Here is a 27,212-nt window from a genome sequence, read left to right as displayed (position 1 = left end):
TTGTCCGTCTTGCCCTCCTTTTTCTCACTCCCCCTGTTGTCCCTTTTGTCCCCTAAAGTTTCAGTTCTACTTTCATTATAGATATACACACATGCTTTTATGTGACTGTATAAAAGACAGGGTCTAATGTAATCCAGGCTGGCCCCCAACTCTCTGCATAGCTAAGAATGACCTTGAACTTCTGGTCCTATCTATACCTCCTGAGTGCTGGGATTATAGGCATTCACTGCCACATCTGGTTTATACAGCACTGGGGATTGAATCCAGAGCTTCATGTAGGCTAGGTCAGCACTCTACCAACTGAGTTACATCCCTGCCCAATACTGGTACTTTAATAGAATATTATCAGGAAAGTGCCAGCAATATGGCCCAGTGGGCAAGGACTCTTGCCACCCAGCCTAATGACTGGAGTTTGATACCTGGGACCTGCATGTAGAGGTAGAGAATCAACTCTCACAAGTTGTTTTCTAACCTCCATGTACATGCGTACCATAGCATGTGCACACACACACATACTCGCATAAATAAACAAATGCTTAAAAAGCTTTTTAGAGCAGGTAAACACATTTGTAGGATGATAGTAATAAGGCGAACTTATTTTTAGTTGTTAAAAAGAGGGGGAAAGCATAATTAATTAGCTAATTAATTTTGGAAACAATTACTTACAACCTTATTTTTCCATCTATGACCTATACTCTGAGCCAAAGAATACTGTTTGATCCTAGAAAGACTGGATGCTGGATGATAATCAGTGAGGCTATGAGTTCAGGTTTACACAGCATTCTCCGTTAGAAGAGTTGAGAGAGTGTGGCCATTTGTCATCTTCATCACCATCATCCTCAGGAGGTTGAGATCTATCTCATGATTGCCAGGTAGGAGCTTTGAAAGGTGATCTCTGAATACACTACAGTGCTTCAATAGGTTAACGGTCTCCATCCACTCAGGTGCAAGGACTTGGTAGGAGGATCAGGAGCTCAAAGCCAACTTGGGCTACATCTGAGGCCCTGTCTCAAATAAAAACAACTAAACGAACAAACAAACAATACGAAGAGAACAGATGCAGAAACTTCTAAAGGACAATTCCAAGTTGTTGTGGCTGTATGACTGTTATGCCTGTGTATGCATTCAGTTCATCATACCTGAATATGTTTATATTTCTTTATCCTTTGCATTTATGTGTGTGTATATATATGGGTACACATGTGCCACGAAACATGTGGAGTTCAGAGGACTTTTGAGAGTTGGTTCTCTCCTTCCACCATGTGGGTCCTGAGGATAGAACTCAGGTTGTCAGGTGTGACAGCTGAGCTCTCTCTCTCTCTCTCTCTCTCTCTCTCTCTCTCTCTCTCTCTTCATTTATTCATGAGTTTATGTGCACCACATGTGTACAATGCCATGGTAGAGAGAAGGTGTCTGAGCCCCTGGAACTGGAGTTACAGGCAGTTGTAAGCTGCCTGGTATGGGTGCTGGGAGCCAAATCCAGGTCCTCTGCAGAGCTCTTAACCGTTGAGCCATCTCCGTAGCCCCCTATATCTCTTTAAGATCAAAAAAGTTTTATTTATTTATTTATTTATTTATTTATTTATTTATTGGTCTTTTTGAGACAGGATCTCCATAGCCCTAGCTAGCCTGGAATACACTATGTAGATCCGGCTGACCTTGAACTCACAGAGATCCACCCGCCTCTGCCTTCTGAGTATAAAGATTAACCACACCTGGCTAATGTTTTTTTTTTAATTCAGATTTTTTTCAGGTAGCAAAAGACCCTGCCTGGGTCCCTGCCAGGTTGTTCTTTTTACATCTTTAAAATGCCAACAGCCCCAAATTCGCTTTTACTCCCAAATAAACAGAAGAGTAGAGAGGAAGGTGGTAGCTAACCAGACAAAGGGACACCCTATTTATGGAATAAATGCACATTCTCTAGGATATGAAGAAGAATCTGAGTCATGGATTTGTTCCACCAACTCATTCAAAACTTATCTTTTCTTCTTAAAGTGAAAATTAAGTCGACCTCACTCTGAGGTAATATTTATACTCAGCGATTATGTGATCAGCACACAAGATAATACCCCTTTCTTGCAAACTATCTAAGGAGCGTAGTTGAAGATAACATTTTTTGTGAAACATTCTTCTTTTTCAGTCATGTAAAGCGATTTGTGAAACTGGAGACTGTAGACAACAGGAATTCAAGGATCGGTCTGGAAACTGCGTTCTCTGCAAACAGTGTGGGCCGGGCATGGAGTTGTCCAAGGTACATGGAGAATACAGGGTTGTGCTTCTGTTTAAAAATGCATTCTTTTTAACTAAATTCTTTTAGTTAATTATTAGCGAAGCTTTGGATAACATGACAGAATTCTTGGTTCATTATGTCACTTTAGCCAGATATGATGCAATTCCCCTTTCAATTTATGCACCTTTCTGAGTTAAGTACTAACAGAATTCAACAAATTGACGCATGTAACAGTATTTATAGTATTTCACCGATAGAATATTTGTTTATTTGGGTTCTAAAGAACCAATATTCTACCAAAAGCTTAAAATAGAAGCATAAATAAATAATAGTAAATAGTAAAAATAGAAATGCTTCCATTTCCTGGGTCTTCTTTTTCTTGAAACAATTACCATTGTTAGTAAGTGGTATCCTAAGTAAGGCTGCTCCACAGCAGGCCAGCATCTTGAACTCTGTACTGAGGAGACAAACATCACTATTCTTCCACACTGAGTCCACTCTCAGGAGCTCTTTAACATCCGCATTTTAACTTTTTATTAGCAAATAGTGGTTCACAGCCACATAGGCATATTTCAGTCTTGCATCTTGGAGCTATCCTTTTGTTTTATTTTCTGATCTTTTGAAGATGTTGCCAGTTGTGGAGAACTGATGTAATGTTTTGTTCTAAATAAAGCATCAAAGTCTTCCTTTCAGAAAAGGGACAATGGATTTTTATGTAAGGTAACTTTTAAAAGGAAAGCCTCATTCCCCTACAGACTACCATTAATAAAGCTGATTCTTAACATTCATAGATTTTTGATCAATGATCTACAACAGCAGGAAACAAACAAAAAAACCTTTGCATTCCACAAGTCCACCCTGGTGGAGGGCTTTTTTCCTCTGGTTGTTGTGTTAAGTCAGTGGTGGCTGACTTTAAAACTGTACTGAAACCCAATGACCTTCCAGCTGTGTGTGACAGCTAGTTAATTACAGCACCTCAACAGTCTTTCTGGTTCCTCCAGATTGTACCAACATTCACTTTAGACGTAGGTTCCGCCATGTTGTGTGGGAGAAGAGTCTTGGGTCCTCTTGTTGAGGGCCAGCAAACAAAGGAAAGTGCCAGGGGATCTGAGAGAAAATAGACAATGTTTTTACTCCTCAGAAGCCCTTGGCCTAACAGACTGTGAAGCTATAAATGAAACTTTACAGACCCTGAGACAAGAAAACCATTTCTAAGAGTGTGTCTACTTTCATCCTTTGAATGTGGAGTGTATAACCTTAAAATGATTAGAGAATCAGACCAGAAGGACCTGAGGGTTCAATCAACTGTAATTTTTTTGATAAAAAAGTAATTTTCTAGTTTCTGGTTGCACACATCAGGAGCTTCCAAACAGCTGAACAAACTAAAGAATCAGCAGCTCTTAGATCTGTAAGAGGTGAAACCATGGGAAAAACTACTGACCCTCTCCCCCCAAGTCCAGCAGATAGAGTCACATACACTGCAGCAGAAACATCCTTCAGCTCCTGCCTCCAGGAAGCCTGGACTGGAATTGACAAATTGCCAAAGCCCAGGTACAGAGAAGCTGAAAAGTGCCCAACTCCAGAGGAACTCTGGAAGTGTGGCCTCAGGAGAACAAGTAGGCTGTCAGGAAAAGCACCAGAGAAAAGTCCTTGTTCTTCTAACTGCTGGAAGGAAGGGTGGGGCCTTTTGGAATAGGTCAGAGTACTGTACTTCGAGACAGCCCACTCAGGGGACTGCAGGGTAACTCGCTGGGGTATTGCCAGAACCTTACCCAGAAGAGGGAAAGACCCCGTGTCAGACCACTCCAGCTTTCCTGTCTCAGCAAAGGTTGGGGTAGAGGTAGTGGGGAGAAAACTTTGATGGTCACAGTCCAGGATCACTGGCTTATATCAGACAGGCCTGATGACAGGACCAGGGCCTGTTGCTCTGTCCTGACGGCTTTACTTCACTAAAGACCTTTTTAGAGCAGCCTTCTTTACCTAGTATATCAGGTATGGCTTGTAACAAAATCTACAAAGCACACTAAAAAGCAAAAGCTCAGTTTGAAGCTACAGAAAGTGTCAGAAAAGAAGATGGCAGAAGTATTGGTATTATCAGACAGAATTTAAAATGGCTGTAATTGATACACTGGGAGGCTGTATAGGATAAAATAGGCATTATGAGAGAATTAGATGGACAGTATAAGGTGAGAGATGGAAATCCATGGAAAGACCCAATGACTAAAAAAATAAATAATAAATTAATAGAAGCTGGAGATGGAAAACAATAACAGAAATGAAGATTGTCTCCTCATATGGGCTCATTAGTAGATTGATACAACCAAGGAAAGAGTCTCTGAACTTGAACATCTACCAGTGGGCACCTCACAATAAAAACTGAGAGAGAATAAAGATTGAAAGAAACAAGAACAACAAAACAGAACTGATTACCTGAGGATTGTGGGACAGCTACAAAAGGAAGCGTGAAGAGTGGGGATGAAGGAAGAAAGGAATGAGCAGATGAAAGATTTAAAACAATGATTTAGAATTTCTCCAGATTAAGGTCACACACTAAAACCTGCAGACCTAGAAGCACACAGACCATAATTTATTTTGGTAAAATAAATGCCAAAGACTGTGGCATATGAGTTTTAGACTACAAAAAAGCAAAGATTAAAGGAAAAAAGTCCTAAGACAAGCTAGAAGGAAAAAAAAGAACCTTATCTATAAAGGAGCAAAGATAAGAATGTTTGACTTCTCAGAGAATGTGCAGACAGAAAGCACCAATCAGAGCCCCTGCAGTGTGAAATTACAGTGAAGGAAATGCAGACTGGTGGCCCAGGCGTGCACCCTGCCTCAGGAGGCTGAGGCAGTGGGATCCTAAGTAGGCCAGCCTATACAACATGGAGTTCCAGACTGACTAAAGTGTAAGAAAGAAAAGAATCCAGCAGTGAAGGAGGGACTTGAACATCCATCCCTCTGTTAGATGGGCAGATCAGATCCAGCAAGCAGATCATCAGCAAAGACATAGCTGAGGTTAACACCATCAGTCAACTGGATGCAACTGACACCTAGAGACGCTTTCATCCAGTACAGGCAGAATGCGCATTCTTTTGTCACTCATGAAAACTCACTGACCTAGACCATGTGTTGTGTCCTTAAATACTTAACAAATTTAAAAGAATGTTTGAAACTTAGTAAGGAAATCCCTTGTTAATAGACTAAGGAAGAATTGCACAATTGAGTAAAGCTGTTTATATAAACAGCCATGTGCAGGCGTTTGTGTGGTTTTCAGATCCTTTGGGTAAGTATTAAGGAACAGATGATAGGCTGACTGAGCTCACGCCCTGGATGAGAACTCCTGCTGCTCTGCATCCCTCACCCACCTTAGGTGTCGCCAGTGTGGAGCGCAGTGGCATCTCGCTGTTGTTTTAATCAGCCTTTCCTTGGTGGCGCCTGGTAGGGACACATCTTCATGTGTAGTTACTTTCCTTAGGTCTCTGGTGAAGCATCTCTTAAGGTCTTTGACTCATTTTTAAATCAGGTTGCTTGTTCTCTTAATGTTGAATTTTGAGAGCTAAAAAATATATATATGCTGGATAATGGGCTTTTGCCTGATATCCTTTAAAAAAAAAAATTTTGGCAGATATGTTTTGCAAATATTTCCCCCAGGCCTGCAACTTGTCTTTTCATTCTTTTGACAGTTCTTTTCTCAGTACCTTGAAAAGAAATTTAGGAGCTGGAGATATGACTCAGCAGTTAAGAGCACAGGCAGCTCTTGCAGTGGACCAGGGTTTGAGTCCCAAGACAGGATTATTTTAGGGCAGTAAAAATATTCCTTTTGAGAGCTGGAGAGGTGGCTCAGCGGTAAAGAGCACTGACTGCCCTCGCAGAGGACCTGGGCTCTATTCCCAGAACCCACATGGCAGCTATGAACCGTCCTTAACTCCACTTCCAGGGGAATCCGAAGCCCTCTTCTGACCTCTGTGGCATTGCATGACACAGGTGCACTCACATACATGCAGGCCATACACTCATACACATAAAACAAAAAAATAAATAAATTATAAACATATATATATTCCTTTTGATATAATAGTGGACACATGTTTATATGCATTTGTCCAAAAATCATAAAACATACAAGGCCAAGACTGAACCCTAAAGTATTTAAATAGGGGCTTTAGATGCAATATTCATGGATTGAATGGATTGAAGGAAGTTGATAATGGATGAGGCTACATAGGGTTAGAGGAGACAGGGAATACACAGGGGACACACAGGTGGATTCACAGGTGTATGCACAGGGGAATACACAGGAGGATGCACAGGGGGATACACGAGAGGGGGATCATGGGGGATACATAGGGGGTGATATACATGGGGGCAGGGAATGAAACAGGGATACACAGGAGGATACATGGGGGACACACAGGATATCAGAATCTTCCTTTCATTTTTACTGTGAACCTTAACCTGAATTTTTAGCCAGACGCAGTGGCCCATGCCTTTAATCCCAACACTCAGTAGGAAGAGGCAGGCTGATCTCTGTGATGCCAGCCTGATCTACATAGCAAGAGCTGGTCTACAGGCCAGCTGGAGCTACAGGGAGATGCTGTTTTAAAGAAAACGAACAACAACAACAAAAATAAAGTTTTCAAGAGAAGGCTCTGCAGTTAAGAACAATGGCTACTCTTGGGTTTAGATCCCCAAACACACAGGTGGCTAACAACCATCCAGAACTCCAGTTCCAGGAGATCTAATGCCCTCTTCTAGTTTCCACAGGTACTGCACACATGGGTGCACTTACATATGTGCAGGCAAAATACACACATAAAATAAAAATAAATTTTTATAAAAGAAGTCTTCAGATTTGGAGAGGTGGCTCAGTTGGTAGCATGCTTGCTGCAGAAGCATGAGGACCTAAATTCGATTCCCCAGAATCCACATTAAAAAAAATTCCTTGCCGGCATGGCAGCATGCACCTATAGTCCCAATACTGGGCCTGCAGGGACAAGAGGCTCCCTGGGGCTCACTGGTCAGTCAGTCTCGGCAAATTGGTAATCTCCAGGTCTATTGAGAGACCATGTCTCAAGGAATAAGGTTAAGAATGATTGAGGAAGACTTACTGTATCCCCCTCTGGCCTCCACACTCCCATGTACATCTACAACCCCACACAAATATATAGACACAAAACATTATCTAAAATGTTAACAAAAGGAAGTCTTAGCTGGACATGGTGGTGTGTGTATCTATAACCCCAGCTACTCGAGGGGCTGAGGCAGAAGAATCATAAGCTAGCAGTCAACCTGGGTGACAGTGGGAGTCTTGTTTCAAAAATAGCAAAAATCAACAACAACAAAATAATTTCATGAAGTCTTTAGAAAATGAAAGCAAATCAATTTCCTGAGGTCATTATTCAATAAGAGTTTCTGTATTTCATACTCCTATGGAGTATGTTTCCCTGGATAGCAGTTTTCCTGAAGCACTTGAAACAGCCATCCAACCATACAGTACTCACAATGCTCTGGTATGCCCTCTCATGCACAGATGTGTGACATATTAGTATAGGGTTTATGGTATCCCCTGGAGAGTGACAATCTCTCTCATGCAGCTTTGTTGTCTTACTGCCCAAGCTGTCTGACCCTCAAAGGCACAGTGCTTTTGCTCAGGGAGTAAACAAATTCATCTACCCTAGGTATTTTTTTTTAAAGGTATTTAACATCTAACAATATGATAATTAGTGAATTTGTGTACATTATAAGTAATATATTTTGTAGTCTTTAATCTTAATTTTCACTCAGTGAATAAAGTTAAAAACAAAAAGAAAATAAAAGTTTTAAGAGTAAAATCAAGCTAGTGTTTTCCCTAGAGATAAGAGCCCCCTGACTAACCTTTATCTCATCATTATTTTAATTTGCTTGTTTCACTGTGTTAAACATAATTTAATACTTGGGTCCATTTTTGTGTGGTTGGTCCAGTGCATTAGACCCAGGACCTTGAACATGCTAGGCAAGGATTCCTCCACTGAGCCACATCCCCAGTCCTCCTTTTTCTAGGATCAGGTTTTCATTTGAAACATCATGGTCATGGGTCATAAAGTTCTGTCCATTGCAAGCATATATTTGTGTCTTCAAACTAAAATTTGGAAAAGCTTTGGGTAAGCAGGCCTGGTTATATTCTCTATCTGTGGTTTTATTACTCCTAATTATTATTTTCTTTGGAAAACATTCAATTTTGTTTTGTTCTCAAGGTGTCTAGGCCTACTTACCCATTGTTTATGAGGTTTCCACCATCTACAACATGTAGTTAGGGCTTGCTGGCAGCCACTGGAGCATGGTTCCTGGAGATGCTGTGTGCCTTGGCGCACCTATCAGGTGTGGTCCCTGGTTCTCCAGCCTCCTTTCAGTTATTAGATAAGAAGTCTACTTAGCAGTCCCAGCTCTGATCATACATTGGTTATTTACATGGACACTTGTCTCTTCTATGTCACTTCTTATAGATTAGCGATCTGAACCTTTCATGCATGAAACCTCAATAGTCTGAGTTATGTTCTTTCAAAGGACATCTCTTAACAAAGCAGACCATGTCTCATACATGTCTTTGTTATTCTAGAATATATATCCTGCAGTTGTGATGCTAATCATGTGACCAAAATAGGTGGTCAAGTGTTATTATGTGACTTTGTGGGACTAAATAATAGAATCCTCACACCACATGTCTGGAGTTAGGATTATGATGGCTCCCTTCCTTCAGATGGGAAGCCGTCACCCAGCGGTCAACTATCTGTCAAAGTTGCTGTAGTGGGTGTGGTGTGGCCACCTGGTCATGACCTTTCTCTTTTCAACCTTACTCCAATAGGTTGCTGTCTAGTAGGTCTTCCTGTGAAGCGTCTGTGCCTCTGCAACCCACTTTGGGAGCCCCTAGCCACTATGCTAAACACTTGAAATGTGTTTAGCCAGTGTCACTGAAAAACTGGAAATTTAGTCTTATTTCACTTTTAATATTTTCAATGTGAGGGAAGCCTTGTGAGGCTCTTGGATTGCAAGTCATAACACTTCTTCCAGCGGTTCTGGGGTAAGACCAAGTACTAAAACAGATCTCACCTAATGTGGAGCTGCCCTGCCATTTACCCTGCCTCCTTTCTTTCCTCTCCATAAATGCCCTATGTCTTACGGCCAGCTCACTGACAGGAACACCCCCCCCCTCACCTCGCATTCCAGAACCCTGTTTCTGACACTCTGTGTCCCCACACCATACTGAGTGATCTCATCTTGTTAGCTCTTTTTGGTTCCCGTGCTCATCTCCTGAAAGTTCCAGACACATTCTCTGCTCCTTCTGGATGTCTTTGGTCATTCAGCATAAGAGTCACTGATCCTATATTTTTGGAAAAATTATGACAGATGACTGAGCCATTTGAAGTCTGTTTGGTCATGGAGCCATTTTTACTTTATTTCTCTTTGCTACATGATTTCAGTTTTGGAAGTTTCTAAGAAGAGAATTGAGAATATGTTTCCAATGTCAGAGTCAAAGCCACAAATGATGGCTCACGTGGCTCCTCCGATTGTACCTGCTGGGATCATAGGGCCCAAAGTGTGAAGGGCATTGAAGAGCGCAACCTGGCCATCTCCATCCATCCTTTTAGCTCTCATGGGAGTGGCTTGGGACGCACAGGAGAGGATGATTTCTGTTTTCCCAAAGTAACCACATTAGAGTTTGAATTCTCACAGCCTAGAGTTCACCAGCCCTGACCCCTCCTCCTCACAAAGAATGAATGCCAGCAATGTGCTTTTAACATGATCGCCTCGCAGCAGTAAATCAGGAAACCAGTTTTTGCATGAACCACTTGAAACAGGCTTCAAGCCTTTGGCATGGTTTTCAAAGTAAGCTTTTCTAACCAATTATTGGGATGACTTTCATTAATGTGAAAAAAAGAGCTCCAGTAAACAACAGCCTACTTTCCCCACAGGGCGCATGTCCAGCTCATTGTTTTTAAAGATGTCTCATTTTTAAAAATGTTTTCATCTCTATGAAGAAAGTCACCAAAAATTAATGCAATTTACAAGTATATATATTTATTTCTTCTTTAAGTTGCTCACTTTATTTTTTAATCATACTGATGGAGTACATAGATGTTTAGCAGACAGTGAAAGCCCCTCTTGGAACTTTTCTTTAAAAATCCCAGCTACAGATTTTCATAGCTCTTTGGTGTTGTCTTATTAAAGGAAATGTAAAAAAAAACCTCATTTCTAAACACAAGCCATATAAATCTAATTTGACATTTCCATTTTTGTGCCCTTGATTTTCTCCACAAATAACTTCTTTCCCATCCAAATTTGGAATTTAACATTTAACTTTTTAAAGTTCAAAAAAACCAAAGTAAACAACTTATTGGCTGTACAAATAAACAGTGCCTTAGGCCAAGGCCCTGGAAAATCTAACACTAGGGGGTCGATGAGGTGCTCCCCTGTGGTCTGGAGAAGTGTCCCTCTACCTCTTAGGTGGCACCAGAATGTGTTTTTGTTAAGTGTTGGAATTACAAAGGCAGAAAAGAGAAGGGGGTTTGGGACTGTTGGCTTTGAGTCATCTTACTACTGGATAGCCACCAAGTGTGGCTTCAGAATCTTGGGCAGACAGCTGCTTGCTGGGTTGGAAGCAGCTTGGCTGGATCTAGAACCAAAAAAGAAAGGCTGCGCAACCCACCCCACCCCACATACCACCAGCACCCAAGAGGACTCCCAGGGAGCTAGGGCTGCAGCCTTAGAGGCTATGCTCCTGAGAATTTATTTTAAAAAGGAAATCTTTAGGAAATACTGCTTTAAACAGTATTTGCTCATCCACTTGTTTATTGGGCAAGCATCCCTTTCTTTTTATTTTCTTTTCCTTTGAGACAGGGACTCCCTGTAGCCCCATTTGACCTGGAACTTGCTATGTAGACCAGGCTGGCCTTGAGCCATCCGCCTCTGTCTCTGATCCTCTGCTGGGATCAAAGGCTACATACACCATGATGACCAGCAAGCATCCTTTTCTTACTTTTTGCAATGTCCAGGATGCGGGTGCAACAATAAGGCCCTGGAGGAAAGTCAGACACTAAGGGCTACTTCCTGCATGATTTTAGAAAGTAGGAACCCTCTAGCGATACTTTTTTTTTCCACTGCATCATTATTTTATGTGTATATTTTATGTGTATATTTTTTGTCTGCTTGGGAATCTAGAAGTGTTAGACACTTCCTTCAAGCTCTTAAGATACCACATTGTAATATAAAAAATAAAGATAGTAGAGTATTTTAAAGGCAAAAATGCATTTCAACCCTTTGTATTTATGGTAGAACCAGGTTCCATTAAAAAGAGGGGCGGCGGGGGGGACGGACATATATAATTCTATGTCCATGATGGCCTTGCTTCCCACTGTCCTTCCCGTGTCCTCGCTTGTCTAACTCACTCTGCATACTGTCTCAGCCTGGAAAATGTCAGACTACTCAGAGTTCAACAGTAAAGTGCTAAAATGGATTTCACTTAGGACTACTGCAGCAAGGGAAAGACTTCAGAATGGAACCAGACTTAACTGAATACAACATAGGAATAGGGGCTTATACTGGGCATAGGGTAGACAAGAGGGGTTCATAGTGAGCACAACGTGGGTAAGAGGCTTTGGAGCAGGAAGCGAGGCAGGAGTCGGTGGATGGAAAATGACTACAGGAAGCATGAAGGGCAAGGGGGATTTTGATCAAGCTGACGAAACAGAATTCTTAGTAAAGCTGTCCAGGATGACTAGGTACCATCAGGGGAATGGTGGAGCTCGGGATGCTTGATCAGATATGGAGGAGGAGGATACTGGACTAAACTGACTTGACAGAACTCTTGGAAATGGCTCTTGAAGACAAGGTCCAACTAGAGCACTCCTCAGAGGAGGCTGCATAGCATTTGACCAGGAAAAATCTATCAAAAGGCTAAACCCAAGTAGCTCAGGCCCAGACTTACCTGTCTGGCTGCTGCAGAACAGAATATAGCTCAAGAAATCACTCCCTTTCTAGCTAAGCATTATGGAGGTGGTAAGAGATCTGAAGTAGTTTTTGTTAGGTACAGAATGATCTGATCAATTCACATGCAACTGCCCAAATGTGAATTCCTTCTGTGCCTAGCATGTGAATGCAGTACCTAGGGAACAGCACCAATCAGGTACACTCAGTAGTAGCCCAGGTGTCCAGCATAGGCACACACAGGCTAGTTCTGGAAGGTCACCCCAAAACCTGGTAACAGCATTTCCTTGTGTAAAAGGACATTAGGGATCTGGCACAGGAAGAAGGTGTATCGTTTAATTTTTTTAAGTCTTATATGTATTCATTTTTAATATACCAAAAAAAAAAGACATGATCTCCAGCTTGGGAGGCCACGCAAGTGAGCCAAGGTACAGGACATGTGTCCACCAGGATCGCATGGTTGGAGGCTGTGGTGCCTTCGGCTGTTTCACCTCTTCTGCTTCTGGTAGTTATTTACTGAACCACGTGGAGATTTCAAGGCATTTTAAACACCTGGTTTCACTGAATGAAATAAAAACATCAAAGCAGACACTTATATTGGGGGTAATTTAATGTTTAGATGCTGTTTACTTTATAGCCTGGATTACGAGTGATTACAGCGTCTCTGTGTTTATAAAGCTTTAGATATGCAGCAGTCAGCTCAAAAAAGTGATTGTGGTCACTGATACTATACTGCAATTCCTTAGAAGCAAGTCTCTGGATTTCTAGCTAATTCAAAAGTTTCTAGTTAGTTCAATGTGTAGATACAGTGAACTACCTCCCTTGATTTATTATTAGACTGTCATGAGCTAGAACCTATTTTTTGTAAATTTTAAAATAATATTAGACTAGCCGGGTGTGGTGGTGTACGACTTTATTTCCAGCATTCGGGAGGCAGAGGCAGGTGGATTGTTGTGGGTTCAAGGCCAGCCTGGTCTACATAGTAAGTTCCAGGCCACCTGGGGCTACATGGGAGACCCTGTCTCAAAAAGACAAAAAACAAACAAACAAACCAAATGTTTATAGGAGTTCCCAGGGTAGTATAATATATATATATATATATATATATATATTCCATAAATGCTTCTATTTTATGAATCATATTGGATGCAGGCTTTCTCTCACCTAAACCCAGCCAGAATCATGAATCATGAATTCAGATACAGAAAGGTGATATTCAGTAAGGGATGGTGAAGGCTGAGACATCGAAGCACAGTTGTTCCTCTCTTGATATGATTTATCCCAGTGAAGAATGGAGCACACATGCATATATACATGCATGCACACCTGTTTCAAGAGATGCTCATTCTAGAAAATATAATGGATATAAACAGCACAGAAAATTAAATGACATAAACACATTGGTCAAAATGATGCTATGCAGTACAAATTCTAGAGAGTCAGGAATAAAAAAAAAAAATGGAAGAGACTTCCATGTGCTAGAATGCCCATTTTTTTCAGTCATTTGTTGTTGTTTTGTTTTGCTTTCTGAGATAGAGTCTTACTATGTAACCCTGTTTATCCTCCTGCCTCAGCCTCTCCAGTGCTAGGATTACAGGCAGGTGCTGCCAAGGCCAGTTCTCCTATTGATCTTTAAGTTCATGTCCAGCTGATCACTTGCTTGGTTCTCCATGGAGGGAGGAGGTGGACTGTGGGAGATGTGAACTTGGCAGGAGCCAGAGCAACAGTGGGCCACCTGGCAGGTATGTGGAGCCTCTGAGCTGCCTGTGCAGACACTGGTACCACAGGCAGTATGACAGCCCAGCCCAGCAGGTGACTCAGTCACACAGCAGGTGACTCAGCAAAGGGAAATCGGTTAACTTGAGGTTTTTCAGTTTAGAAAATTTGCAGTACATTTCAGAATGATTTTTTTTTTCCATAAAGATAGAAAGTGGTATGTTTATGCTCATTCTAGAAAATATAATGGATATAAACAGCACAGAAAATTAAATGACATAAACACATTGGTCAAAATGATGCTATGCAGTACAAATTCTAGAGAGTCAGGAATAAAAAAAAAAAATGGAAGAGACTTCCATGTGCTAGAATGCCCATTTTTTTCAGTCATTTGTTGTTGTTTTGTTTTGCTTTCTGAGATAGAGTCTTACTATGTAACCCTGTTTATCCTCCTGCCTCAGCCTCTCCAGTGCTAGGATTACAGGCAGGTGCTGCCAAGGCCAGTTCTCCTATTGATCTTTAAGTTCATGTCCAGCTGATCACTTGCTTGGTTCTCCATGGAGGGAGGAGGTGGACTGTGGGAGATGTGAACTTGGCAGGAGCCAGAGCAACAGTGGGCCACCTGGCAGGTATGTGGAGCCTCTGAGCTGCCTGTGCAGACACTGGTACCACAGGCAGTATGACAGCCCAGCCCAGCAGGTGACTCAGTCACACAGCAGGTGACTCAGCAAAGGGAAATCGGTTAACTTGAGGTTTTTCAGTTTAGAAAATTTGCAGTACATTTCAGAATGATTTTTTTTTCCATAAAGATAGAAAGTGGTATGTTTCAAGTAACCTAGAAAAAATTGAAGTTAGATACCCATGTTCCCCAGCAAAGGGCCATTGTACAGTTTCCTCTTCACTTTTTGTACTGGAGACTGAACCTTGAGCCTTGCACATGCCAAGCAAGCTCCTGGCTTTCTGAGACAGAATCTCACTCTGCTGCCCAGAAGCTAGCCTGAACACACAATTCTCCTGCCGCCACCTTTAATCAGGAAAGTTGGTTTATTGGTTGGTAGAAAATCTAAAATAATAATATCCATAGGTATAATTTGTTTAATGGGTGCCCCATTGCGTTTGATTTAAGGTTTATATGTTTTCCCGTTTATTCTTCAAAACAACCCCGTAGGGCAGGTATTACTACCCCCATCTCACTGATGAAGAGACTGAGGATCAGAGAGTTCCCAGAAAAATTCAGCCAACAAGTAGTGAGCTGGCACACCAGTGTGTGCAGCTTTGGCGCCAGCGTAGGAAAACATACTTTTTGCTTCTTATTTCAATGCTGCCATGAACAAGAAAGTCAAGCCACATTTCTTTCTAGTTAACCTGGGCTTTGCTTGCATTCTCCCTTACTTACTTTCCTTTTCCCTTTTCTGCCTCTCTCTTTCCCTCCTTTCTTTGCTGTGTTCTAACTTGTACATGAGTCTCTGACAGTTCAGGCTGCTGGGATCAAAAGCTTGACTTGGAAGCACTCTGCCCTGGCTGGAGCCTTTGACTGGAGCTTCTCCTGCAAACAATGTGGCACCCGCCCTAGTGTCACGTGTGCGGTGCTTTGATCCCCAGAGACTGTAGGGGAGGCCTCTTCTGTACTCACAGAAAGCCTTTACATGCTCCAGGCGCTCTCAGCAACCCAAGTGCTCGGCAAAAGCACGCATCCATCCCCAGGCAGCCACAAGCCCTGCACAAAGCACAGAAGCCCTCCCAATGACCTCCTTCAAAGACCTTGCACAGCCTGAAGAAATCCTTCCTGAATGCCTTTATTGTCCTGATATCAAGACAGACAGATGCTTTCTGCAAACACTAAGTTCTATCTCATAGAAGTATTAAAAATTAGAAGCATCACAGATTCCCACTAATGGGCAGCATGTCTCTTAACAACATTAAAGCAATTCTAACTTGTGAATATCAACTAGTTGGGAAGACTGAAACAAAAGGATTCAAAGTCCAAGGCCTGGCTAGGCTATGGTCAGGCTGTTCAAGCAAACAAGAAAGCTGGAGACGTAGCTCTGAGGTAGAGCTCCTGCCCAGCACGGACAAGGCCATGTTCAATCTCCATCACTGGAAGAGTAAGAGTGACTTTTTAAAGAGGCAGAGTGACAAGGAGCAGAAGGTGTCACTCATCCCGAATGGGGACACATTCATTAGTAAAAAATCAGATTGATTACACCCGCCCTTATGAGTAGCTTACTAGCGTAGGCAGTCTGCCCTTGATGTTGGTTTGGATTTAATTTCTGACAAGTAATTAAAGCTTAGTTGATTTTGTATAAAAATGAAGAAATTAAAACATATAAACTTAATGGACAAATGGAGAATTTTCAAGACGTAAGGCCTGTATTCCAGGCTCTAACAGATTTTGGCTAAGTCTTGCTCCTGGGTCATCTAGGCAGTATCCATGGCTTTGCTTAGCCACTCTGCAAAGATGATCTTCTCTAGGTCTTAAGCTGGTATCTGTGAATAATGACCATTGTCACAAAGCACAGATGATGGGCCTTCTCAGGATACTTTTAGCATCTTCCCGTGTGCCCTGTGGCACAGTGATTAGGAGCCTAGCTCTGGAGGTAAGCTGTAGCCGCTCAGACATTGGTACCAACACTCCCTATACCACCTTGCTTAAGGCCAGCCACTTCCCCAAAGGCCCATCCACATCAGTGCTGTGGGAATGGGCAGTATGAGTGTGGTTTATGGAGATAATGCACTATAAAATTTTCATGGAGGAAGCACCCAGTAATGTTAGGACCTCCCCCGCCCCGTAAGATTTTTGTTGTTGTGTTGAGAATCAGTACACAGATACTTCAGTTTGAACGCAAGTCTTCTTACATGCGCTGCAAATATAAAGATCATGAATTGTGATTCTTTTTTAAACAGTTATGCCAGTGATTTTTCCAGCTTCAAATTTAGAAGCAAATTCCTCTCAAGAGGCTCCCAAGAGCCAGTGTGTTTCAGATGGTGGGTAGGCTGGGATACAAGTCCCAACAACTCCCAATTTAGTATCACATATCTGACACCCTCAAATTTTCAGCCTTTTACATCCGTTAACAAAATTATTAGGAAGAATAGACTTCCACAACCAAAGATATCCAGGGCACACAGATGTGGCCGGGTAATGATGGGAGATTTGGGGAAACAATTCTACTATAAAAATGCGACACAGCAAGAGGGTTATTAATATGTGGGTTTTCTGTGGGAGCATACTTCTGATTTTCTGCCATACGTACTGTTAAATTGTTAAAAACACACAACTGCATTCTCATTTTTAAGGATGTATTAACAGTTGTGCTGTGTGATATGCTATAATTTATTTTGCTCTTGAACTTGTGGAAATAATCATCTGGGGACCAAAGAATCATTTACTTAACCCATCCCCATAAAATAGTGCCCTGTTCCCATGTGCACATCTGGAGAAGCCTGAGACCTTTAGGTGTTTGGTTTGGCTTGGTTTGGTTTGCAGAACTGAGGACTGAACTCAGGGTAACCTGCATGCCATGCCAGGCAGGCACTCTACCTTCGAGCCACACCCCCAGCTCTAGCTTGCTACCTTTAGTTTCACTAAGTTTTCTTTGCACAAAAAGTAAGAATTTTTCTGGTCTCAGATGTTAGTTGGGCAGTATTTCAAGGCACTACCCAGGCATGGATTTCTAAGCACGCAAGCTTATGAAACCTCTCACGCAGTTATCTTTATCCTCTGGAGTAGCAGCCCTGATAGCCGAGTGCTTATTTTCTGCCTTGATAAGCGGACAAGTGTCTGAATGTTCTGTAGACTTTAGTTTCTGTACAGTCACATGACAGGCTTAATTAGGGGAGAAGAAAGTGCCATAATTCTGCCATAATGCCCCAGTGGGAGGCCAGAAGGCCTTTTCTTACGCACTTGCTCGCTGCCTCTGGAATACAGTGGATGGCTAAGGACACTTCTGGCAGTAAGAGAGATTATTAGGGGGAAAGACACATTTGAACTTGCTGAAAAGGCCGCCTTTGTGCCTGGGAAGGCAGGTCCTTGGTTATTAAGAGAGCTGGTCTTCCTTCAGCCAAGCAGCCTTTCCTTTCCCACACTTGCAAAGTCTGAATAGCTGTCTGTTGCCTCCTAATCCCCACAGGAATGTGGCTTCGGCTATGGGGAGGATGCTCTGTGTGTGCCCTGCCGACCGCTCAGGTTCAAGGAGGACTGGGGCTTCCAGAAATGCAAGCCCTGTGTGGACTGTGCGCTAGTGAACCGCTTTCAAAGGGCCAACTGCTCACACACCAGTGATGCTGTCTGCGGGGACTGCTTGCCAGGGTGAGTTGGTCCATTTCTTCCATGCCAGTTATTAATTAAACATTTTCCAAGACATTTCACTGTTCCCTCTAATCTTGAAAGCGCAAATATGAATCTGAAGATGTTTGGGGACACTTGGGATTTCTGTCTCAACATCCCCTCAGCAGCTTATGAGCTTAGTCTGTGCCAGGCTATGTGCCAGGCACTGGTGACAAGTCAGACGAGTGGGCACACTAGCAAAGGGGATGTGTCACGAAAACCTAGAGGTTCTACAAACCAGTGAGCAGCAGCACTTAGACAAATGCACAAAGGAATGAACCAGGCAGCTCACAAAGGAGGAAGGGCGTGAGGCCCACAACTGTGGCTTCCCTGAGGTCCCTGGGATAAGTCAGAGGAGAAAGCAGAGATCCCTGGCCACATGGAGTTTGTGTCCTGATAGGGGTTGTTAAAAGGCTTAGTCTGTTCCCGCGAGATGGCTCAGTATGTAAGGATACGTGCACCAAGCCTGCATCTTGAGTCCAATTCCTGAGACCATCCTGGTCGATGGAGAGAACCAGTTCCTCAGATTGTCCTGTGACCTCTACACATGCCATGGTGCACCACCTCCAAATAAACAAATAACTGTAAAAGGCCTAATAAACAGTAAGTAAAGTCTGCAGAAATCTAGGAGATGACTGCTATGAAGAGACTAAGAGTAAATTGAGCAGAAGTGCCAAGTGGCGGCCCAGTAGGGTACAGTATGAAGCTGGGGGACCCAGTAAGCAAGGTGGACTGCGAAGGAGAGGTCTGAGCAAGGGCGGAAGGCCATTAGTTAAGCAGATGTGCAGAGAGGGGCACAGCTGACAGGAAGCTGGGGAGAAGCTGGAGGCAACAGAACCTAGTACACTTGACAACCTTCAGAGGGCCAGGCCCGGTAGCATAGGCCTGTAATCTCAGCTACTTAGTAGATAAGGCAGGAGAATCTCAAAGGTAAGACCTGTCTAGGCTGGAATGAGTTCAAGGTTAGCCTAGGCAACTTGGTGAGACCTTGTCTCAAAGTAAAAAAAAAATAAAAAGGGTAAGGGATCTAGCTCAGTGGCAAGGTGTGCTTGCCGACCATGTTCGAGGTCATGGGTTTAGTCCCTGGTGATTTGCACTAATACATCCTTGCAAAGAGGCCCCAAGAGTCAGAGGGGAGAAGACTGAGTAGGGGAGAGACAGCAGGGGTGAAGGAGCCTTCCATGGACATTGACACGTATCCTAAGAGGCCCTAGCTTACTCTAGATAAGCTAGTCTCTGTCAGATACAGGATTTGCCAATATTTCACTCCATCTGTGGCCAATTTTTCATTTCCTTGATGGTGTCCTTTGAAGCCCAAAAGTTTTTAGTTTTGATGAAATCCAATGTGTGTTTTTGGTCTTAGACTTCTCTTTTTTGCAGCTCTCTGAGTTCTGGTTCTCTATAAGGGACCTACCTGACTCAGCATATTCTCCTCAAGAATATGAAGAATTCCTGCAACTCAGTAATTCAAAAAGACAAACAAGCTAGTTAAAATATGAATAAAGGGTTCGAAGAGATGCTACTCCAGTAATACAAGCAAGTGGCAAATATGTGCAAGAAAAGGTGCTCACATCATTAATACCATGGCAGGGAGATGTAACCACGTGTGCCTCATGCCCACCAGAGTGGCCATCACCAAAAGATGGGCACTACATGTATTGGCTAAGGTGTAGGAAAACAAGAGCTTTCCTAGATGGTTGGTGGGAATGTAAAATGGTGGGGCTGCATTAGAAAACAGGCTGACTGACATTTCCTTAAGAAGCTAAATACACAGTTACTGTATAACTCAACAGTCTTCACCTGGGTATATAATCAGGGTATCTGAGAACTGATGTACACACAAAAACACAGCATTATACACAATAGCCAGAAGCAACAACATCCCTGCTGTGGGTTGATGGCACCCCTGAAGAAGTCAGGTGCTCCTGTGTGACTGGTTAAGGTTAGGCCTTTAAGCAGCAATTGGGTCCCAAGGCTTTCTCCCTCTTGGACTGGGGAAGGATGGGTGATTATTAGAGCTTGTAAGGTTTGATTTGGGGGTGATAGACATGCCCCAACATCAATCGTGGTGATAGTTACACAACTCTGTGATTATATTGAAGTCATTGAAGTGCACCCTTTCGGTGGGTGACTTGTATGATATGTGAACTATGTCTTAGTAAATCTGTCATTTAAAAATTATACTGAGGGGCTAGAGAGGCAGCTCAGTGATTAGTAGCACTGACTGCTCTTGTAGAGGACCCAGGTTTGGTTCTCAGCACCCAAATGGCAACTGACAACCATCCATAACTTCTATTTTAGGGATCTGATGCCTTTTTCTGACCCCAGAGGGCATTGCACACACAGGTGCACTTACATACATGGAGGCAATACACACATACACATAAGAAGTGAAAACCGTACCAAAAAAAGTACTGTAGTTTCAAACCTATAAGTAGTATCTGTAGGTACCGAGACTAGAGAGATTGTTTGGTTTGGTTTGGTTTGGTTTTGAGATACAGTTTTGCTATGTAGCCCAGGGTGGCCTTGAACTCTCCATCCTTCTGCCTCTGCCTCCTCAGTTCCATGACAAGCCTGCCCCATCATGCCTGGATATTGCTAGAGTTTTACTTTGATGGAAACCTAATTGAGGATCATGACCTGAACACCTGATGTGCCTCCGTTGCTTGTGGTCTGCATTGATGAAAGCATGTCTCTTCAAGTCTCCTTTCCTCATCTGGGGGATGGATGGGTCCTCAAGGATGTTCAGCCAGGGGAGGAAGTGACTGAGAGACTGGCAGGGAAGCAGGACCCAGGGACATGGTTTTTCAAAGCAACCCCCTGGGCCTTAATCAAGAACCCCACTGGGGTGTGCTACCTATAGTGGGTGTGAGAGAGCAGGACTCCAGGGGCTCTTGCTAACACAGTTCATGTGTACACCCACTCATTGTCTCCCGAGTCCAGGACTTCACTTCCTACAGTGTTGATTCATTCTTTAAGCAAATACTGTCACCCAGATTGTGAATGGAGGGGCAGGAATTCACCAGTGCTGAGCTTCCTGCTTAGGAAGGTGCTTTTTGTACCAAGAGGCCTCACAGGACCATGACTCAACCCATCTGCCCCTTCTACCCTCCAGCCTCCAACAGCGCCTAGCTCTTGAGAGCTGCCTGAACAGCCTTGGCTGTTTTCTGTTTTTCTCCTTCCAATGCCCAGCTCCTTGTTCTGTTCCCAGGTGGTCGCCAGTGACTGTGACACTGTTGAACCCAATGCTTCATCCTGCCACTAGTGTCTGTTCAGTTTCAAAATGGGGCCCTGGCTGTGGCCTGTTGAGCAAGGGGACCATAGGCTGACCGGCCACCCAGCCTCACTGTCCATCTTTTGCACTAGACTGTGGCTCACAGGCCACGAGGCAGCATGCTGTAAAACAGAACTGGACTGCCAGCTTTCCTTGACGGAAGGACTCTACAGACCAGAGAATGAACCGTCTGCAGCAGGGTTTCTCAAAGTGATGGTTTCAAACAGCATTCCTCAGACTAACTGATGTTATTTGGATTGAGTTCAACTAACAGTTTCTCCTCACAGACGCTGTCAGGGATCCTGTAGGATGTCTTTATGTATATGTTGCTTTTCATCACACAGTGATCAAGCAGAGTCCAATATGGGTTTCCTTTGTCATTTTGTATTATCTGTCCATAAACCAAGAGCTAAGTCTCCATTAAACTTCAGAACCTGTCTAATCAGACACTTTGTACAATGAATGTCCCTGGCCCCTTTTATTTTATTTCATTTGAAAAATTTGTTTTCTCCCTCACTTGAACAGGAAATGGGCTTTCAAATGTTTCTATGTCCCCAAACTGTGGCACTCTAAACTGAGGAGAAGACAAGGCTCCATGATGTGGCTCAGTGGCGGAGCATGCGTTTAGCTGGAAAGAGGCTCTGGCTGTGCTTGGGGAGATGACTTGCCATGCAAACATGAAGACCTTATTTCAGTTTCCAGAACCCATGGGGGGGTGCAAGGGGGAGTCAAACATGGTGGTATGTGCCAGTAACCCCAGCTCCCTGGAGGCAGAGGCAGACAGTTGGCTCCTTGGAGCTCTCCGGTCAGCAGCCTCACAGACTTGGTGAGTTCCAGGCCAGTGAGAAACACTGTCTTAAAAAAAACCCAAAACAAAACAAGGTGGAGGAAGGCACCTGAGGGATGATGTGCATGAGTTTGGTCCCTGCTTTCAGCGGGCACACACATGAAGGGCAAAACCAAGTGAGGCCCTGGGTACCATCCCAGAAACAAATACAAGGAAGAGGAAAAGGGGGGGAGGGACAGAGAGAGAGAGAGAGAGAGAGAGAGAGAGAGAGGAAGAGAAGAGAAGAGAAGAGAAGAGAAGAGAAGAGAGGGAGAGAGGACAGAGAGAGGAGAGAGACAGAGAGAGAGGAGAGAGGAGAGGAGAGAGAAGAGAAAAGAAGAGAGGGAGAGAGGAGAGAGGAGAGAGAGAAGAGAGAGGAGAGAGAGGAGAGAGGAGAGAGACAGAGAGAGAGGAGAGAGAGAGGAGAGAGAGGAGCGAGAGACAGAGAGAGGAGAGAGAGAGGAGAGGAGAGAGAAGAGAAAAGAAGAGAGAGGGAGAGAGGAGAGAGAGGAGAGAGGAGAGAGAGGAGAGAGACAGAGAGAGAGGAGAGAGAGAGGAGAGAGAGGAGCGAGAGACAGAGAGAGGAGAGAGAGAGGAGAGACAGGAGAGAGAGGAGAGAGAGAGAGAAGAGGAGAGAGACAGAGAGAGGAGAGACAGAGAAAGAGAGAGGAGAGAGGAGAGAGACAGAGAGAGGAGACAGGAGAGAGAGAGGAGAGAGAGAGAAAGAGAGAGAGGAGAGAGAGGCAGAGAGAGGAGAGAGAGACAGAGAGGAGAGACAGAGAGAGAGGAGAGAGTAAGAGAGAGAGGAGAGAGAGACAGAGAGAGGAGAGAGGAGAGAGAGACAGAGAGAGGAGAGAGAGGAGAGGAGAAAGACAGAGAGAAGAGAGACAGGAGAGAGAGAGGAGAGAGGAGAGAGAGGAGAGAGAGATGGAGAGAGAGAGAGGAGAGAGACAGAGAGAGGAGAGAGAGAAGAGAGAGAGGAGAGGAGAGAGAGACAGAGAGAGAGAAGAGAGGAGAGAGAGAGACAGAAGAGAGAGGAGAGAGACAGAGAGAGGAGAGAGAGACAGAGGAGAGAGAGGAGAGAGAGAGAAAGAGAGAAGAGAAAATTTAAAAAGCATTTTTTAAAATTTAATAGACCACTTATACCATCATATAGTTTCTTTATTTTTACTTTTTTTTAAAGCTTGCGGACACTTTTATTAATGTTTAAAAGGAAAACCACAGGGCAGGTAAGCTGTAAATCTCAGCAGCTTCTGGAGAAATAGAATGGGGAAGGGGAAAGCCTTGCTTTTGAGTTAAGCTGACATGAAGGTCAGCTATGCGGTGTCAGTTAACCACAAGGGGAGAGGGGCTTTAGAGAGAAGGAAGCCCAGAGTCTTAGGGAAAGTGTGCTTAGAACAGAGACAGAATGACAGTCAAGGCATATCTTAAAATTCTTCTGGCTCTTCATCTTTGCATCAGATTATCTTTTTGTGGAGGCTTTTAAAAAAATCAACACTAACATCTTTGATCATTATTACTTAACTGGTAGTTTAGGGATTATCCTTGTGCTTTCAGATTCTGACCTTAATTGTCAGTTGATAGTTATGAAAACTTTGTAGCAGTTTGAAAAATTCGTAGCATGGTGAGACAGGCTAGCAACGGTGTGGAAACTGAGGCAGGAGAGCCAAGAGACCAGCAAAGGTTATATAGAGAGACCCTGTCTCAAAACACAGCAAAACAAGACCAAAAAAAAGCTTAGATTCTTTCTTCAAGCCATTGGAAAGAGGCATGTGGGGTTCTGGATGTTTCTCTGTAATTGTTGCACAGCTATGATTTGTGCCCACCCAACCCCTTTCTAGTTAGTATTTCTACTCAGCATTTAGTGGTCATAGGAATGTGACAGGACTCACTTGCCCTCTAACTTGTTTAGCTCACTGGGCCTTGCTCGCATGATGGGTTTTGTTGGTTTTTTTTTTTTTTTTTGGTCTCTTTGAGACAGGGTCTCCCTGTAGCCCCAGCTGTCCTGGAACTCACTATGTAGACCAGGCTGGCCTTGAACTCACAGGGATCTACCTGCCTCTGCCTCCTAAGTGCTGGGATTAAAGGTGTGCACCACCACACCCAGATTATGATATGTTTTAATAAATATGTGCTGGCAACTTGATTTTATTCGCTTACTAGAGAAAATTAAGACATCAAAACTGTTTCACCACAAGGAAAATTTCTATTTTTCAGATGTTAAATAATTTCTACCTTCAATTCCCAATCCAGTATTTCTCTGATACTCAATAGTTTTAAAAGATACATTTTTGTGCCCTCAGTGTTTGCTGTTGGACATGTTGGATTTTTGGGGGGGTTTTATATAGAAAATCTTCCTGTATAAAAATGTATTCTAGACATTGTCAATATTTGATCAAATTAATTTATAATTTGGTAAATTTTCTGGCTGGAAGTATAAAAATATCTGCATATGTTACATTTAATAAGACACATCTTAAATAAGAAAGCTCCCTTACACAGTTATTTTTATTTTAGAATTTTATGTGCATTTGTCTGTTGTGACAAAGATGTGCACCATAACATTTCCCATTGTAGCCAGTTTTAAGTGTGTCCCTGATTATTGCTGTCTGTGTATACGATGGAGAAGCAGAGGTCCAAACTTTCTCAGCATACCAAACTCCAGCACCATATCCACTACAATGCCATTTCCCACTCATATCAGCACTCCTAACCACCCTTCCTTCTGTTTCTGTGAATCTGATGACCTCAAGTACCTCATATAAATGGAATGGTACAGCATCTGTCTGCTTGCAGTTCGCCTATTCTTGTAGCGTAATGCCTTCCATGTTGGAGCATGTGATAGAATTAACTCCCTTCTTAAGGCTAAGCACCATCCCATGGTATTGCCTGGAATAATGGATGCATTGTATGTATTGTTTATTTATTTGTCAATGAATATTTGGATTTCTTCCTCTTTTGGCTACCTCGAATAGAACTGTAATGAACGTGGGTGTGTAAATATGTTTTAAACTCCTTCAGGTATATACCCACTAGTGGGATGGCTGGATTTCTGGGTAGCTCCTTTTTCTACATCTCAAGGAACTGCTCCTGTTTCCCCCAATGGCTGCACATTTCACAGGCCCCAGCAGGAAATAGCATCTCAGTGCTCTGGCACCCAGCAGGACATAGCATCTCAGTGCTCTAGCACCTGTCTTTTCCTTAGTTCTTCTGTTCTGTGTTTGCCTATAGCCCTTCTGCTGAGCATAGTGTGAAGTGGTAGGGTGGTTTGATTTGCAGCTCTGGGAGGGTGTGATGGGAACATATTTTCATTTGCTTGTTGGCCACATGCTCTGTCATCTTTTCAGAAATGTTCTTAGAGTCCTTTGCCCAAGTCCTTGGGGTTTTTGTGTTTGTTTGTTTGTTTGTTTGTTTTGGTCTTTTTGAGACAGGGTCTCCCTGTAGCCCCAGCTGTCCTGGAACTCACTATGTAGACCAAGCTGGCCTTGAGCTCACAGAGATTCGCCTGCCTCTGCCTCCTGAGTGCTGGGATTAAAGGCCTGCACCACCACGCCTGGCGATGTTTGTTTGTTTTACAATAGGTCTCCCTGTAGCCCCAGCTGGCCTGGAACTATGTAGACCAGGCTGGCCTCCATCTCACAGAGATCCGCCTGCCTCTACCTCCCAAGTGCTGGGATTAAAGGTGTGTGTACCATGCCCAGCACTTTGCCCATTCAGAAATCATGTTATTTGATACTTTTTGTTGAGTTCTAGACATTCTTTATATTCTTTGGCTATTAACCCCTTATCAGATATGTGATTTGAAAATATTTTCTTTTTTTAATGATTTTCTTAACATTTGTGTGTGCGTGCATGCTCTCACATGTGCATGTGTGTAGAGGAGGCCAGAGGTCAACCTTGAGTGCCATTCTCCAGGTGACTTCCACCATGTTTTTGTAAATATCTTATTTATTTTTATTTTATGTGTATGAATGTTTTGCCTGCATGTATTTAAGTGCACCACATGCAAACAAACCCACTGAGGCTAGAAGAGGGCATCAGATATCCTAGAGTTATGTAATGAACAATTGTTAGCGGCCATGTCAGTGCTGGGAACTAAACCCAGGTCCTCTGCAAGAGGAGCCAGTACTCTTAACTGCTGAGCCATCCTTTCAGCCCTGTACCTTGTTTTTTGAGACAGGGTCCCTCACTGGCCTAGAGCTTACCAATTAGGCTAGGTTGACAGGCCAGTGAGCCCCAGGACGCCCCCTGCATCCCCACCTCCCCTCTATCTGCCAATGCTGGGATTACAAGCGTGAACCCCCAGACCCGGCTTCTTTGCAGGGGTTCTGGGGATCAAATTCAGGGTCTTACACTTAGGAGGCAAATGTTCCACCACCTGCGCTCTCTCCCCAGCCATGACTTGCAGGGATGGTCTCTCCTTCCACAGGTTCTTACCTTACTCTGCTGCACAAGAGAATTGTGTGATGCACAGCCTTCATCTGTCTTCACCTCTGTTGCCTGTGTTTTGGGCATATCTAAAACCTTTCTCCAAATCAAGTGTCATGAAGCCTTTCCTCATGCTTTTCTTAGATTTCTGTAGTGTTAGGTCTTATTCTTGAGCTTTTAATCTATCTGGGGTTGATTTTGTTCATGTATAAGATAGTAGTAGTGTAGACTCATTCCTTCCATTGGTGATCTCATTTTCTCAACGTTGTTTCTAGGAGACACTGTCATTTCTTCACCTTCTGGTCTTGGCACCTTTGTCAAAAATCACTGACCATACATGCAAGAACTTGTTTCTAGTATTCATTTGGCCTGTTTATCTGTCTTTGTGCCACATGCTATACTGTTTTGATTACTGTAGCTTTGTAATATGCTTCAAAAACAGAGAATATGA

At 43.2% G+C, this 27,212-nt stretch overlaps 1 protein-coding gene across 2 annotated transcripts in view; it reads left to right on the top strand.

Annotated features, from left to right (window-relative positions):
* Tnfrsf19 (TNF receptor superfamily member 19) overlaps nt 1-27,212 on the top strand; it is a 96,891-nt gene that overhangs the window by 25,033 nt on the left and 44,646 nt on the right. For both annotated transcript variants that reach the window (XM_008825001.3, XM_008825002.3), the window contains exons 3-4: nt 2,141-2,251; nt 18,037-18,215. In XM_008825001.3, the coding sequence (XP_008823223.1) occupies nt 2,141-2,251; nt 18,037-18,215 (290 nt within the window). The remainder of the gene's footprint in view (nt 1-2,140; nt 2,252-18,036; nt 18,216-27,212) is intronic.

Source organism: Nannospalax galili, unplaced genomic scaffold (genome assembly GCF_000622305.1).
Source record: "Nannospalax galili isolate Female #2095 unplaced genomic scaffold, S.galili_v1.0 scaffold488, whole genome shotgun sequence".
Lineage (NCBI taxonomy): Eukaryota > Metazoa > Chordata > Mammalia > Rodentia > Spalacidae > Nannospalax > Nannospalax galili.
This window is presented reverse-complemented; position numbering and strand designations above follow the sequence as displayed.